At 41.1% G+C, this 16,171-nt stretch overlaps 1 protein-coding gene across 7 annotated transcripts; it reads right to left on the bottom strand.

The window, feature by feature from the left end:
• Positions 1-358: 358 nt before the first annotated feature.
• PIGA (phosphatidylinositol glycan anchor biosynthesis class A) lies at positions 359-15,832 on the bottom strand. 7 transcript variants are annotated; one of them, XM_084791077.1, is made up of 8 exons: positions 15,748-15,793; positions 14,730-14,799; positions 14,295-14,437; positions 11,907-12,686; positions 6,804-6,936; positions 5,624-5,756; positions 5,281-5,487; positions 359-2,610 (listed from the first exon to the last, which is right to left on the bottom strand). In XM_084791077.1, the coding sequence occupies exons 4-8, from the start codon at positions 12,622-12,624 to the stop codon at positions 2,344-2,346; spliced, it is 1,458 nt and encodes a 485-aa protein (XP_084647203.1). In that variant the 5' UTR covers positions 12,625-12,686; positions 14,295-14,437; positions 14,730-14,799; positions 15,748-15,793; the 3' UTR covers positions 359-2,343. The 7 variants fall into 7 exon arrangements, with proteins under 7 accessions (XP_084647203.1, XP_084647204.1, XP_084647202.1 ...); XM_084791078.1 differs by having other exon boundaries at positions 14,632-14,799; positions 15,748-15,788; XM_084791076.1 differs by lacking the exon at positions 14,730-14,799 and having other exon boundaries at positions 15,748-15,806.
• Between the last annotated feature and the right edge of the window lie 339 nt (positions 15,833-16,171).

The following is a 16,171-nucleotide window of genomic DNA, read 5'->3' as shown; positions in this document are numbered from 1 at the left end:
GTAAAGTGAAAAATAAAACCTCTCTTAAAACAGCTGGCAACATACAAAGTATAATTACGTAGTTCACACACACACAATAGTGTGTGGATGTATTCATTTGCCTTCTGTGATAAGTGACAGAGAAAAACAAGGGCTTATTGGAACCAGGAAACAAAGGTACAATTGAACTTGCTATTTCAAGAATACAAAAGAGCATATATTCTAGAAATAAAAGATGACAGAGTGGTGCATCAGACAAAGGACACTTCCTGTTTTACCAATAGACCAAGCAACACATTAGATCCACCCAGAAAATGGGGAGGGGGGCTGTTCCACAAGTAACATCCTGTATACAAAATAAGACAAATGGAGAAAACTATTAAAACATCATTCTCATCTTTATTATTTGACATGAGCATGTTTTAACAGACAGGTTTCATGTGTGTGACTGCAACATCAAAAGCAATACAGTGTCTTTTCAACAAATGCTTCATCCATGCTAATTTCACTTTCAAATAATTATGTGTAGCAGCGTGGAACAGTGTTTCCTTCTACATACTGACCAGTGCGGCATTGAAAGCTATAAGTAAGGTATCCAGGGAGCCTGAAAATGGTTTCTTTTAGACAAATAAGTTTATTTTCACTTGTTCAAAAAAGGAAAACAATTTTAATTTATAAATTACACACAAGAGCAAATTAATTTTCAAAGAACTGAAGTATTCAATGATAATTTTGACAAAAATTATTAGAAGCAAATATGAAAGAAGAAAAGTAATGTAGAATGAATAAAATCAGTATTACACATTGTGCCTACCCTGAATATTGGCACTGGTATCTGTACACCTGCTTTAGTGCATAAAGATTCAAATAAGACTCAGCGGTTTGGACCAGGTCATTTTTTCTCCAATAAAAGCCCTAACTTCAGTATTTTTAAAAATTACTCTCTAGCATTTGTGTTTCCATAGAAACCAAACACAAATATATCTTTTTATGCCAGTGGCAACCAAGTAATAGGCATGTTAAGATACTCTTTAAAAAGTTTTGCAAATGACGTCCTTTTAAAAAATCCTGTGCAGAGTTACAATACTGACAAAATTGAACACCCACAAGTGCTTTGCTGCTTTAATTTTAGTCCTTTTCCTACAAAAACCCATGCAAAAGAGTTCAAAGGTTTAATAATACATATCATGTTTAATTTGGGATTTAAAAACTCATGGCTCTGTATAACCGTGATTACGATTGAGAAATTCCACCCACAAAGAGACTATACGCTCTGACAATTTTCAGACTTGATATGCTATAAATAAACCATTCTGGTGGGAAGCCTTTCCACACACTGGCAATACTTAACTTATCAGAGATCAGCTAGACCACAGTGACAGGGAGGGACTTCCAGAGAGAGGACAGGATAGCAGCTGGTTTTGAGATGGCACACCTCTTATGTTCTGCTCAGAAACCACAAAGGTATTTAAGAGGAGCTAAAATGTACACTACAGAAGCAGGGGGTTGGCCCACACTAGCATCAACAGTGGTATCGGTCAGTCCATGGAACTTAAAAAGCAACATCTCTTCTCACACACACACACACACACACACACACACACACACACACACACACACACACAAAGACAAGGTCTCTTCCTAGGAGAATGCATAAAACAGGTTCAGAGAGGTACTTGGGAGTATGCCAGTGATGATTTCCTGACATTCAGTAGCTTGAGCATTTTTGGCATGTTTGCTGTTTTACCACTTCTTGTTAACTAGTCCTTAGTCTCAAGAACCATGTAGTTTAACTTTCATATGTAGCGGTGTTCAAACATGCTGGCAACCAAAGAACTGGTTTTGCTCAAAAAATCAGATTACATATAACCCTTGAGTGGACCTAGTAAGTGTCTCAGAGCAATACTTCAATGTCCAATGAAGGACACATGACCTTGACTGAAAAGGGTTCTCTTAATTGTTGTACCTCCCTAAAGAAAGCTTGTAAACATCTGGTAAATGTGAATTAATGGTATAACGTTAAAAACTGGCCAAAAAAGATCCAGAAACATTTGGCCTTTCAGCACCCAAGGCTCCCAAAATATAATGTTAAAACATCTCTGTTAGAGGGATCTCAGTAATCTGAAAAATGTCATACCTGAGTGGCTAACCCATTATCCCCTAAATTTTAAAGAAGTGCAAGGAGTTTCCACACTCAGGAATTGCATAAGTGTTTATCTTTTTTCAAAAAAAAAATAGTGAATGATACAGAGGTAGCATAATTTACTAAACCAACTTGAAAACCCAAAACTAAAGAGCAAAATTATTTTCAAATGCTAACAGGACTATTGCAAGTGTGTATGACTTATTACCTTGGGCTTGCTTCTACCTGCTTTTAGATACCGTATCATTTTCATCTCTGTTCTTATTGGGAGGACATTGATGAGTCCAGGCTCCCCTTGGCCCAGTAGCATCTATTGCAACATCAATGATAGAGTCTGGAGTCATCCATTGCAGGAAAATGAGGAAGAGATAGCTAAACACAGCCAGCAAAGCAAAAATGTAGCCTGTCACTGGGCCACAATGAGAGATGAGCCTGTTCAATCTCTTGTGCATTGGCAACACAGTTTCCTTCGACACTCGCTCATACACCTGGAAGAGAGAAGGTGACAATGAGCACTCTGAGCCATCATATGCCTGTAACAAAGAGTGACCCATGACCCACACTGACCCAGGAGCATATGGCAAACAGGTATAGACAGAAATAACCACGTTTGCTCTTCTTTAGCACAGTCCTTACCATTGACTTAATTCTCGGCTAAACACTGAGTAACACAGAGACTAGGTAACAGTCAGGTGACTGATTACTGCAATAGCAAAGTCCTAGAAGGCCAAAAGAGGTTTTTTTTTTTTTGGCAGACAACACACACACACACACACACACACACACACACACACACACACACACACACACACAAGCACAGCTCGATACTGCTTATGCATAATGACACCACAGAGGCACACTCTGCTTCTGTACTGCAAGTAAATCAAGAAGCAGACAAAAGCAGGGAGGAGACAGAGTAGACACTGAGTGGCAGGGCAGGTAAAAACACTGGTAGGGTAAACAAAGTGGACTGTGCTTAGGATGGGGAGTTGAAATACTGCTGATTCAACATCCTGGAAACATCAGACATGCAAACTGGCTCCCTGTGAACTCGAGAATGTCACATGGTCAGTGCAAGTTTTTCTGGAGGTCAGTGGCCTTCAAAAGGCATGGCATATGTTAATTTAGTTCTTCAACCCTGGGGACAGTTAAGTACAAGCATTTTAATCAGAATGTTGTGTAGCCTGAAGCTGGCGGACTGTGACTGGAAAAAAAAAGGATGCTTGAAGCCAAAACTCTAAGTTTTTTTTCCCAGACAGGGTTTCATGTAGCCCAGGCTGGCCTCAAACTCACTAGGTAGCTGGGAATGGCCTTAAACTGCTCATTTTGTCACCCACCTCCAGAGTCCTGGAATTATTACCTTTCTACATAACCCAGTCAAACAAGAAGGAGTTGAAAAGAATCAAAATGTCCCTGAGTTAAAAGACAAAATAACCTGTTTGTTCATCTTTACGTGAGGTCAATTAATTTATTACCTTAAGTAATAAATAATTTACAACTATGAAGAGAACATGACTATTATAAATGAGGATTTACTTTTTTCCATTAGGCTTTTTGAGATAGGGTAGCCCAGAACTACCCTGGAGCTCACTGTACAGCCCAGGTTGGCCTGGAACTCAGGGTCATCCTATTGCCTCACTCTTCCAAGTGCAAAGCACCATGCCTGGATGGAATGCTTCTTTCTTTCTTTCCTTCCTTCCTTCCTTGCTTCTTTCTGCAAATGTGTACTATAAATTTGCAGAGAAAAACACATAAAATGCTTTACTATTACCCTCAAGGAATAACTACAAGAAAAAGCATTATTATAAAAAATGCTAATTAGCTCCTTTAATGCAGGCTGCTTACCAACAACAGCTCAGACACTGGAGGTTTGTAAGACACAAAAGTCAAATCAGAATTTACAGCACTATGATCCTACAGCAGGGTGGAGTCCCAGATCACCGAAAAAACCTGTCTGGCCAAATATTCCTGCCAACCGTAATCCAAACTGCATTTCAGTTCCACCACGAACAAGTCAAAACATAGGAGTGGTTGGGGAGGTAAGGGGACAATAGCATGGGGTATATAGTCTGAAGATGCTACCCACATAATTCCGACATGTACCCCCACAGAAAACTGATACCCAGTCCAACTCCCAGGGGGAAAAGGTGGCTATTTTCCTAAGTTGATATGAATCTTCAGTCAAAGTTATATCTGTTTCCAATATCTCTTCTATCAATGAAACATATATATGTCCATTTTTAGAAAGAGATCTCACATGTGAGAACTTGTAGCTCAAACCAAGATTTTCCAGGCTGGAAATTCACTGTGCCACCATATTTATCACCAACAGCTTAAAACCCGGATCTAAACTATGACCCTCTCTCTGTGCTCTGCTTTGCTGTCTTTCTGGTATAGGGTTTCTACATACTAAAAAGAGTGAGTGCTCTCCTTCAGCTTGGCATGTGGTAACATGAGGAACAAGGAAGGAGACACAAGGAAGACTTAACAGATGAAAGTTACCCGAGTAGAATAAATGTTACCCGAGGCCAGAATCAAGAAGCATTTCCCACAGTCTTCCTCTCCAAAAGGCCAATCAGCCCTGTATGTGACCCTGTGGAAATTCCCCGTGGCTGCTTCATTCTGCTTGATCATTTGTTCTTATTTTCACATATATTTTGAGCTCTAACAAAGTGTCAATCAACCTAAAGGTGTGAACATCCTTTCTGGCAGAATACCAGTCATTATTAGGAAAGACGCTACTCGAAAGTTTTCTGAATTCAACATTCACAACTTAAGAGAGGCACTGTAATGAGCTACCCTTTTGCTACCTGCCCCTATGTGCTGTAGAATTAGAAACAGCCCTAAGACAATGAGTTTAGCTCTCTTTTTGCTTCTAACTGCTATGACTTCTAGAAACTTTCATAACTTCTTTAGAAAGATTTTAATGAGACTAGACTGCTGTTATTATTTTCAGAGTCCAAGGGCATTGATTTATGTAGAAAAGTAGCCCGGTATGTGTATCCAACCTGATGCATAAATAATTACTCTTTTTCCTATGGAAGGTCTCAGATACTTAAACCAAAACACATAGGGCAAGCCTGTATGCAAGAGAAAGCAAACTACATGCAAAACATCAAGAATTTGAGCAACTTTTTTTTTTTGATCATGTGACATACTTTTTCAGTCCTCTCTGCCACATTCCGCCAGGTGTAGAAAGTCTTTACTATATTGTGGATGTTTTCTGGAGCTGGCAATGTCCCCGACTTCACTTGGAAAATAGCTTTCTCCAGGCCTTCACACAGAGACTTTACTGAAGGCTCACATAAAATAATAAGATTTTCCGGAAGAACTTCAGGAATACCACCAACCTTTGTGCTAACGACCTTTAAAAGAAGCAGAGAGAGCACATGACCCACTGTGATCATCTCTCAGGGAAAGCAAAAAGACCACACCAAAAACATATGAAGTTACTATACACTGCAAGCACAGAATGCCACTAGAGCTCTTAAAGTGTTTTACCTGCAAACCACAGCTGGCGGCTTCCACGATTGCCATGCAGAAGGCTTCAGTGAGGGAGGTGTTAAGAAAAATGTGTCCTTGAACTAAGACATTTCTAACATCCTTGTGTTCTAAAGCTCCCAAAAGTTGAACCCTAAGTTTTGCAATGAAAGAGGGAGAAAGAAGGGGATTAAAAAAAAAAAAAGTCACGCCACAAAATAAATGTAACTTCTGAGCCAAGTCTGTTATTTATATCATTGCTATCAAGAGTGTTTTCCACCTCAAAAGATTAGATAGGGCCAGACTCCAGTCAGGGTGAAAGCTATTGTGTTACAGCTCATGTGACGCAATTTCAACTTCTCCAAAACTAGTTTGTGTTCAATGAATATTTTTGTTGTTGTTGTTTTTTGAGACAGGGTCTCTCTGTGTAGCCTTGGCTGTCCTAGACTCACTTTGTAGACCAGGCTGGCCTCGAACTCACAGCGATCCACCTGCCTCTGCCTCCCAAGTGCTGAGATCAAAGGCGTGCGCCACCACGCCTGGCTGTGTTCAATGAATATTACATTAATTTTTTGTTTTGTTTCAAGATAGGGTCTCACTACTTAGCTCTGGCTGTCCTGGAATTCACCCTGTAGTCAGGCTGGCCTCGAACTCAGAGACCATCTGCCTCTGCCTCCCAAATTCTGGGATTAAAGGCGTGCATTGCCACACCCGGCTAATAAACACATTAATAACACATTCATAATTAAATGTTAAAAGTGTTCTTTCTAAATGGGAAAGTAAGCCTCTTCAAATGAGCACTTCGCATATACACACATTGTGTGTTGAAGACATTATGGAGGAAAAGCGATGTCCGATCCTGTATGTGCACAGCAACTTATATGACTGGATCGCGACATTTAAATCACAGCGTAAGATGACTTGGGAACCTGCAACCATTTCCAAACAAGGCCCTCCCTCCATCCTCACACCTCTCATCATGCCTGCACCATCTGCTTCCAAGTCAACGTTCAACTAATGGACCAAAGTTGTGTCTTCTATAAGTTTTACTTGATATACACTCACAAAACCATGCCTTCTATCTGTACGCCTCTTATAAACAGAAGCGGGAACACACCTAAGTCAGGCACGTAGTCAAATGCCAACATAAACAACTGCCATTTGCACCCCCCCCCCACAATGACTTGGAAGCCACTAATACCTGTCATGTAGTTGGTATCTTTCCCGTACTTCTTCCAAAATGATTCTCTTTGGTCCCTCTCCTCCAATTAGGAAATGTAATTCTTGGTATTTCTGACAGAGTTCAGGTATTATGCCACTAAGCAAATCAGTCCCTGAAATTATAAAGTGGAACATTGGAAATATTCATATTTAGCATTAAACAAAAACCCTCAAGAGTCCCTGAGAATCCACTTGTCTTAAGTATCAACGACTGCTAGCCAGAAGTGGGGGATTACTTACCATTACTTGCCATTGGTTTCCAAGCACAACACTTGAAGACACAGGTTCTGACATGCACTGCTATGGCCACAGACCCCAATCATGAACAATCCTGTTTCAACTCTGTATCTTTTGGGCCATTCACTTGCTCATACTGCCTACTTTGAAAAAGTGTATTTAATTAAGATAAAGTTTCTTTTAGCTTTCTCCAGAGCACAGAGACACCTAGAAATCTAGCTCTCACCCTAGCTCTTTTCTTAGTTTTTAAAAGCAGTCCACCCTCTCATCATGGCCTAGTAAATGCCGACACAGATATACCTAAAGTCCAAGGTCTCTAGCTATAAAAACCAACAGGTCTATGATTCCACTTCCTGCAACAGGAAGGGGCTAAGCAACAGTCTACTGACTGCCTTCACTTTGTTCAAAGTGCAGTTTGCACAGAGATTTACTGCTCTTCACAATGAACACCAGGAAATGAAGATGGCAGGACCCTGATTGTACAGCCCATAGACCTAAGGGTATATCTTGCTTTTGTTTTCAGAAAAGAAAATGGTCTTCATATAATATGTAAGCATAATCTCAGGGGACATAAAGCAATAATACAGTGACTCAAACCATACTGGTCTAAAGAGTAGCTATTTAAAAACCACAGCAATGCTGACCCTATTTGGGAATTTAGTTCATCAACAACATGAAATAATCTATTGAGTTGAATTTATTCCATTAAAGACTGCAAACACATACATTTGCATATGCACACAAATGACATTTTCCCTATCAATCTTCCTCAAAATAGGCAGACCAATTATAAAAGCATGGTGGGAGAACAGAGGTTTGGGTGGCTTTTCTTTCTTCTTTAGTAGATTACAAACCCACATCTTCTTTCATTTTGTGTGAATTGAGTGTGGCTAATGACAAATCCTTTTAGATTTTCATCCAGTGTTCTTTTCATCCAGGTACAGATGGTGGATGTGGTTTTACGTCACTGCCCAACCACAGTCCCCTGCAAATGCTTGAGCATTTCACCACTGCAGCACCTCAGTTTGCACTTTCAGAATGGCTGTCCCCTGAGTCTTTGAAGTGATCATTAGGGATACAAAGAAGTAAATTTCATAAATTCTACCTATACTCCAGATAATGGGACTCCGTCTATTTACTTTGAGATATTGAATATATAGACAAAAACATCCTATCAGTTCTGTGTATCTGACTTTTTTAGGATTTTTCCTGCTAGAAGCTTCTGATAAGATAAACCATAACAACATCATTGCTTCCACAGATTCTTTCCTTAATAAGAAACTTAGCTTTGGCTATTGTAAGCTTCTGAAGTTGCCCATATCTCTGGAAGATGCTCTGAACTTAGCTACTTTGTGCAGTCATTAATAGATTTTCCAAATGATTATATATACCAAAAATATATTCAGACACAGGTTTTCTGCATGAGGGGGCTTCTTAGCTGAATAACCAGGAAATGCCTTAGTGCCACTTAGCATTTAGCTTCCTACAATCTCTTCCTTTTCCTCGTTTTAAAGAAAATATTGGGGCTGGGCATGGTAGCACATGCCTTTAATCCTAGCACTGTGGAATTCGAGGCTACCTGGGTCTACAAGGCGAGTCCAGGACAGCCAAGGCTACCTAGAGAAACCCTGACTCAAAAACGAAAACAAGAAAACAGAAAAAAAAGAGAGAATATTAGGTGTCAATTTTTCATACAAAAAAAAAAAGGAACAATCATCACAGCTGCTGACAATGACAACTACATTTACTGAACTCTTAATTCATTCACAATCTACTTCAGATGCACTGGGTCATTTAATCATGACAAAAACCATATATGAAATGAAGCCAGTCAGTACCATCAATGCTGTATTGTATATTCTACCAATAAAGCAAGTTTTTCCTTTCTCACTATAAAACAAATAAGTAAAACCCAACAAGCTTCCTGTGGCTAGATTCTAAGAAGGCTCTAACACAAAGCTTCACACACACAGACTATGGATCATATTCACATAAACCAGAGAAAAACTACCTCTGGGTCAAATCGACTTTCTAACACACAGCCTAATCACGTTTTAAAGGATGCTGAGATCTGTTCCAGGATAACCATGGTGAGACTGAGGGTAGGAACACAAGAAGACCTTAACTCAAGAGCTGAACTCTTGTTTGTGATCTGTTACTGTGTGACCTTGGGCGAGTTACTTACCCTCTCTCAGACTGTTTCTTTCTCTGTTACCTGCAGATAACATCTACCCTACAGTTGTTGGGGCAAGTGAGGTACTGTACCATGCACAGGCTTTATGAACTGCAGAATACAAATGTTGTCATTACTACAGTAAGCAGCTGGGGGTACCTGCACATACCAAGAATGGTGGAAAACCCTGACTAGATAGAAGGAAAAGGTCCAGAAGCCAGCCTTTCTCCACAAAAGCTGGACAAGAAGCACATGGCTTCCTCCTCTTAATCTACTTCAGTGGGCAGAGACACATGGATCTCTGAGTTCGAGGCTAGCCTGGTCTACAGACGGAGTTTGAGGACAGCCAAGGCTACACAGAGAAACCCTATCTCTGTGTAAAGGCCATAACTTTGACTCCACTAGTAGCTAGCTGATAGTTAAAACACCACATTAATGAGATAAATAGTATGTGTAACCTTTGTATGCATAACTATGCTGACATTCAATCACACATGCCACCATACTTTCTCATCTAGCTCAACAAAGTAAGCTATTTAATTAAAAAAAATAATTGGGCAAAATTTTAAAGTTATAATAAATAGGTCATGCAGCAGGGATTCAGAATACAGAATTCTACTCACATAATTTTGATTAAATAGGAAGAAATTATTTCCTTCACCCCAGAAAATATAATTGAGTCCAAGTTTTCTAACCAACCTCCGCTTAAGAGGGTTGTTCAGAGACATTAAAACCTTCTCCTATACTGGCCAATGCTGACTCCCAAATATATGGCCACATGGCAGAGCATAGCCTGTTGGCATTTCTCCACAAATTCATCTTATGCCCATTTTCCTTATGACTGTATTGAATAATTTAATTAACATATAAGCTGATGACACGTTTCTACAAAAGCTAAATAGTTTGAAAAGAGCCGATGAATGGCTCTTTCTGACAAGAGAAAAAACTTGTCAGATGAGAAATGACCTAAACTGGAGAGTAAAACTGAAAGCAAAGCCTGGCATGGTGGCACACACCTTTAAGGCAGGCGGATCTCTGTGAATTCAAGGCCAGCCTGGTCTACAAAGCGAGTCCAGGACAGCCAAGGCTACACAGAGAAATACTGTCTCAAAAAACAAAAACAAGCAAACAAAAAACCTGAAAGCAAGTTAAAAATCCAGCACATTAGTTGGGCACAGAGGCACATGCCTGTAATCCCAGTACTCTGAGAGGTAGAGGCAGGTTGTGAGTTCGAGGCCAGCCTGGTCTACAAAAAGACTTCCAGGACAGCTAGGGCTATTACACAGAGAAAGTCTGTCTCGAAAAATAAAAACAAAAACAAACAAACAACCTGAAAGCAAATTAAAAATCCAGCACATTACCAAGTGCAGTATAGCATGCCTGTAATCCCAGCACTCGAGAGGCAGTGGCAGGAGGATCATTCTGAGTTTGAAGCCAGCCGGTCTACAAAGAGAGTCCAGGACAGCCAGAGGTGTACACACACACACACACACACACACACACACACACACACACACACACCAACAACAACAGCAAAAAATCCAGCACATTGTTTCGAACACTTTAGCCACCCCTTTAAAGGAGACCCAGACTGGTAACAGTATGCTTGCTCTATGAAGGCAACTGTTGAAAGTTATGCAGCCATAATTAGTGAGCCAATCCCTTACATCCTACAGCTCTAAACCAAGCTCCCTACAATTCAGCTCAAATGTTGGAGATTCAAATAGTTAAGGGGAAGTATGTAGTATTTGTTACTGCCCCCGCCCTCAAACTTACGAGATTTCTCATTATGGGACAGCTTTTCAACCAGCATCTGGGAGGCCATTTCTATGTTAATAAGCAGGTTGTTCCAAATGTGCAATAGACACAAATGCTATGTTAGTGCCACAGAATTTTGAAAAAGAGCAACAAGAACAAAATACTCTGGAGGGATAACAGCAGATGGGGTGGAATATAATCTATGCCAAGATGCTTTTAAGAGCCGCCTCTGAACCTTTACAAAGTTCCTGTTCTGACCTAAGGAAATAAAAAACTGACCCAGAGCTACTGAGCAGCAACCTGTCCAAGATGGGCCATGAGCCTTTGATGCTGAGCCATCTACTCCTTTCTTCATCACTTGACTGATGATATTAATGCCTTGCAGAATAGATAAAAGCAGCAAGCCACAGGGCAGCCATATGCCCAAAAGGCCCACTGATTCTGAACCTGTATAGACGTACAAAGGACGAGAAGTTACCAATGAAAATAGTTACGAGGGCCATCTCTGAATAAAATAGTCACAAATGTGCTATGTGAAGTTTGAAAACATCTGCAATAAGAACCCATTACTTCTGTAATGCCAAAAAGGCAACACAGCACTCTGTTCTGACTACCTGCTCAGAGATCTCTTAAGCTTTACCAAGATCTGATTCAAGGACATCTGGTCAATGCTTTCTCTTGTTCAGGAACCATTACAACATTAAAGGTTGGGCAGCATTCAAAGCCACTCTATACATTTCTCTTCTTAGATGTATAAACTGATAGCTGACCTTCCCTTGCAATACCTACAAGTCATTATAAAGCCACTGTACAGAATGAAAAGGCAGGCAATCATCACAAACAGGTATTGAACACTTTCCCACAAGGAATATTAAAAAAAAGTCGTCAATGCAAATAAAGCTACTATGTCATTACCTTTTCTGTATACAAGTCTGCTGACAACAACAATAGTTATTACACTATCATGCCTCCTAAATGGTTCTGGAGTGAAGTCAGTAGGATCTACAGCGTTAGGAATGACGGACACTATTTCAGGATTCAGTGCTGCTCTTAGTACAGTGTTTTCCTTACTAGTGTAAGAGACACAAATGATGTGGTTTGTGTCACAAAGAGACACAGTTAGAAGCTTGTTTGTAAGCACCGAGCTGACATCAGCAAATCCAAAAAGGGAATGGTCCGTGAAGACTGTCTGAAGCCCCATTGTCTTGGCGTGGAAGAGAGCATCATGGGCCATGGCAGAAAAAGAACTGTGGGAATGGATTATCGTAACTCTCTCCCGAACAAATATGTACCTGAGCAATGGCAGACTGTGAAACAGAGTTGTGGCTGTAGATTGGTTGTACATGACTCTCAGAGGCAAATAATAAACTTTGAGGCCATTGGTGAGATAACGGATGCCTTTTCGATTTCCATACGCATGGGTAATAATAATAACCTTGTGCCCCCTCTCAATGAGGCACTGAGAGAGCTGGTAAATGTGGCTTTCCACACCTCCCATGTTCGGGTAGAAAAAGTCAGACACCATGCATATATTATGGGTGCAAGTCCTATTGGTGGAAAGACTTCGAGGGCTAAACCAGGAAGGCGTCACAGAGGGAGGCTGGCCATGCCCACCTCCTCTTCTATTGGCCATGCTGAGGTGGTTCAGGCATCAGTTCTCAAAGCAAGCCAGTTAAGAAATGTGTCTTCCATCACCTGAAACAGAAAACAGGACATCAGTTCAAAGACTCATCCTATTTCCTATTCCAAAACCTGTTAGGAATAGTTTTAAGGCTGAGATTTTTGTTGTTGTTTTTGTTTCTTTGTTTGGTTTTGGTTTTTTGGTGGGTTTTTTAAAATGTTTTTTGTTTGTTTGTTTTGTTTTGTTTTTTGTTTGTTTGTTTCATTTTGTTTTTTTGGTTTGGTTTTCTGAGACAGAATTTCTCTGTGTAAGGTTGTCCTGGAACTCTCTTTTTAGACCAGGCTGGCCTCAAACTCACATCAATCTGCCTACCTCTGCCTCCCAAGTGCTGGGATTACAGGTGTGTGCCACCACATCTGGTGAGGCATTTTTTAAAAAAGCTTTCTCTTTAGAAATAATAGCAAAACATGTTATAAATGTATTCATCTGACAACATTTACTTGTTAGTATGGTGATGTGTCATATGACAAAATTGATAGTCTGCAATGTGTTCACTGAACTACAAAACTGGCACATTTTAAATGTTTGTTAGCACAGAATGGTTTGCCATAAAAACAAACCAACTCTTTCCAATAATTAAAGATATACCCATATATTTCCCCTCTCTTCATCACTTTATCATTTATTAAATCACTATACATCTAACACTACACAGATCTAGAGTTTTCTATATGCTACCAGTCTAGTTGACAAACCTAAACAAGGTATCAGTTATATAGTATAAATGCAAAGTCTAAGGCTTAAAGAAGTTAGAGGGAGCACACCGTGGCAGGCCATTTCACTACTGATCATCTCTCCCAACAAATTTTTAGGCCAAGTTTTGGCTATGTAGCTCATGCAGATCTTGAACTCATACTCCCAACATCTGCCTCCTGAGGGCTGGGATTACAGGCATGTGCCATCACATCTAGGAATCTCCCTTGCACGTGGCCTATTTAAGCTACAGGACATGGTAGAAGTGACATGCAAATCTTTGACCTCAGCCTATGAGAGGTCTGATGGCTTTCATTTCTGTAGCTACTGCATTAAGTCATACAGCTACTGGGCGTGAAGGATATAGAAGAGTCAATGACAGAAAAATGGAGAGGGGTAGGGACCCAGCCATCTGTACATTCTTACCTGTGTGAGTCTCTAGCCAGACTACTAGCTAAAGGCAGCCTCCCACAGCAACCCCGGAAAAGACTCATAAAAGTACCACCAGCTAAGTCCAGCAGATTCCAGAGTCATGAAAAATCGCAAAACAGCTGTTGTATTTATAGCAATGCCTTTTGTTCTGATTTTTGAGGCGGAAAATGATACTAAAACGGACTAGGATCTGAATCTCATTATATTGGCACACCGTCTTTTTTTATAAGCTAAATTTTACAGGAACGTGACTTGCCCATTCATTTGTGTGAATGGCCACTTCTGTGCTACAATAGCAGAGTGACTTCAAAAGAGAGCACATGACCTGCAGAGCCTAAAAGGTTTACCATCTGGCTCTTCGCAGAAAACGTGCTAATTGCTGTTGCACAGCTTAGCTAGTTATCAAGTTCATCCCAGAAGGCTCTGCTTTGCACTTTCCATCAAAATATACCTGGAGCTAGAACTTTCTTTTTAAGAATAACCTCTTCAAGTTTTACCTGGAGCTCATGCTGCAGCCAATCCAGCTTCTCCTTCCTTATTCAAGGATGCTGATACTCAAACTGCTCCCTTCTCTTTTCTGAACCTTTCTTTTAGTTATGTAGGCCTTTCCTCCATGACTGCCCTCCTTTCAGTGCAGACTCTGAAAAGAAACATAGAACTGGACACGGGCTGTATGTGTGGACTCTTTCCCACACCTAAGGTAGGAAGTGTTTCTCTTAGGAGTCCCCTAAAGCTGTATGATACGAAATGTCCGTTCAACATTCAGTTCTATCGATGGATGCTTAGAGCTCAACAAAGAATTATCATCCTAAACTCTGAAGTTTCAGGTCTCACCTGCAAACTATGTGTGTTGATTTTCTCCAACAAATTCATCTACACTTATAATATAGTATTTCAGAAACAAAGTGGGGAGGCAGGGAAGAAACACGTACTTGGGAGGCAGAGAGTTGAGGGTTCCAGGACAGGTAAGACTGGGCTACATGGGGGACCCTGTCACATTAGCTAGGAAAAAGAAGAAAAGAGAAGATGAAACTTACAACCAATCAATAAATAAGTGATGAGAGCAAGAAAATATCAAGCTTACAGAAGGAAAGGAAAACCTCAAGTTAACACTCTTAAGTGGCTAATGCTGCTCTCCTATCACATGTCATCTCACCCTGGATCTTACTCCTATTCAGTTTTAAGAAGGGAATTATAAGGAAAACAGAAACAATGAACGAAATGTAATTATTTCAAAGTCCAGAACTGACCCCCAAGGTTCTGAGTCTGCTTGCCATTAGGATAGCACTCCTAAAATCTTTATTGCGTAAAAGTGCAATATATTGCATATTCACTGAATCTTAGCTTCTGTGGATGAAGAGAGGCTGTAAAATCGGGTGAATTCTCCCTTGAGCATTGCAGATTGAGTAAACGTGTGCAAGGTCCCTACCCAAGGCACGTAAATGACAAAGTCAAGAAGATTTCAAAATTCTTAGTCATGGCCAGTGAGTTAGCTTCCTTAGTGGTAGAAGCTCCTGAGGAGTCTTAGAGGAGGATCAGATCGGACGGAGCTGAGAAATCAAGAGAATCGTACTTTAATCCATTCCCAGGGCAATGCACCCTCTTGACTCCTTGAGGTGGCCCGGGTGCATTATAGGCAAAAAGAGAGTCAGCCCGGTCCATCAGCCACCCCTCCAGGATCAGGCAACGTCAGGCCAGACTCAGAAGGAGTCGGAACAACGTCCTGAGGTTCCAATCCCTAAACTCTACTAAACTCAGCCTAGGAACCAGCTCCAGCCCTCAATTCACCCTCAACCTATTCAACTACAGAGAGCATCAGAATCGACTTCCGGGCCTCAGGCAGCGTGGGTTTCACCTTCTCCACAGCCTGCCATGCACCTAGGAGAAGGGCACAACCCTGTCAAGAAGGGACCGAGAGCATTGGAAAGGACAGCCAAGACACGTACTTACCCTCCAGTCCCATGGCCGCCTCTGTCCGGACCTCCCGCGGCTGTAAGCAGAATTCCGCCCCGTTGCTCCAAAGCACCAATCAGAAGCGTCCGCGACCCGAGTGCCGCGCCCCCATGACAGCCAATCACACAGAGGTTCTGAATTTACGTAAAAGAGAGACGCCCAGTCAATCCCAACTCTCTAGCGCGAAATTGTTACGTCAGCGAGCGTCGGAGCACGTCTCCTAAGAGCTGCGGAAGATCGCTGGAAGCACACGTACACTGGTTGCCCAGTTACGGCATCACTTCTCAAGAAGCCTGTTCTTTCCCAGCCTCCTTCTGATTATCGAGAGACTTGTAGGGGACGGGGAGGGGGCACGGCGGGAAGCGGGGAAATTAGCGTCAGGGTGTTTTATAGTCGATACCGCCCCAGACCCAGCCACGTT

This window comes from Acomys minous, assembly GCF_964271855.1.
Source record: "Acomys minous genome assembly, chromosome: 7".
In the NCBI taxonomy this organism is placed as follows: Eukaryota; Metazoa; Chordata; class Mammalia; order Rodentia; family Muridae; genus Acomys; species Acomys minous.
The sequence above is the reverse complement of the archived record's forward strand: the minus strand, read 5'-3'. Positions and strand labels throughout refer to the sequence as shown.

Excerpts from the sequence above, each read along its gene's own strand:
- PIGA (XM_084791079.1), bottom strand. The coding sequence starts at position 12,624 with ATGGCCAATAGAAGAGGAGGTGGGCATGGCCAGCCTCCCTCTGTGACG. Across the intron at positions 6,937-11,906 it reads CAGACTTGTATACAGAAAAG|GGACTGATTTGCTTAGTGGC; the intron begins GTAATGACATAG and ends TTATAATTTCAG. Across the intron at positions 5,488-5,623 it reads CCGCCAGCTGTGGTTTGCAG|GTCGTTAGCACAAAGGTTGG; the intron begins GTAAAACACTTT and ends CTTCTTTTAAAG.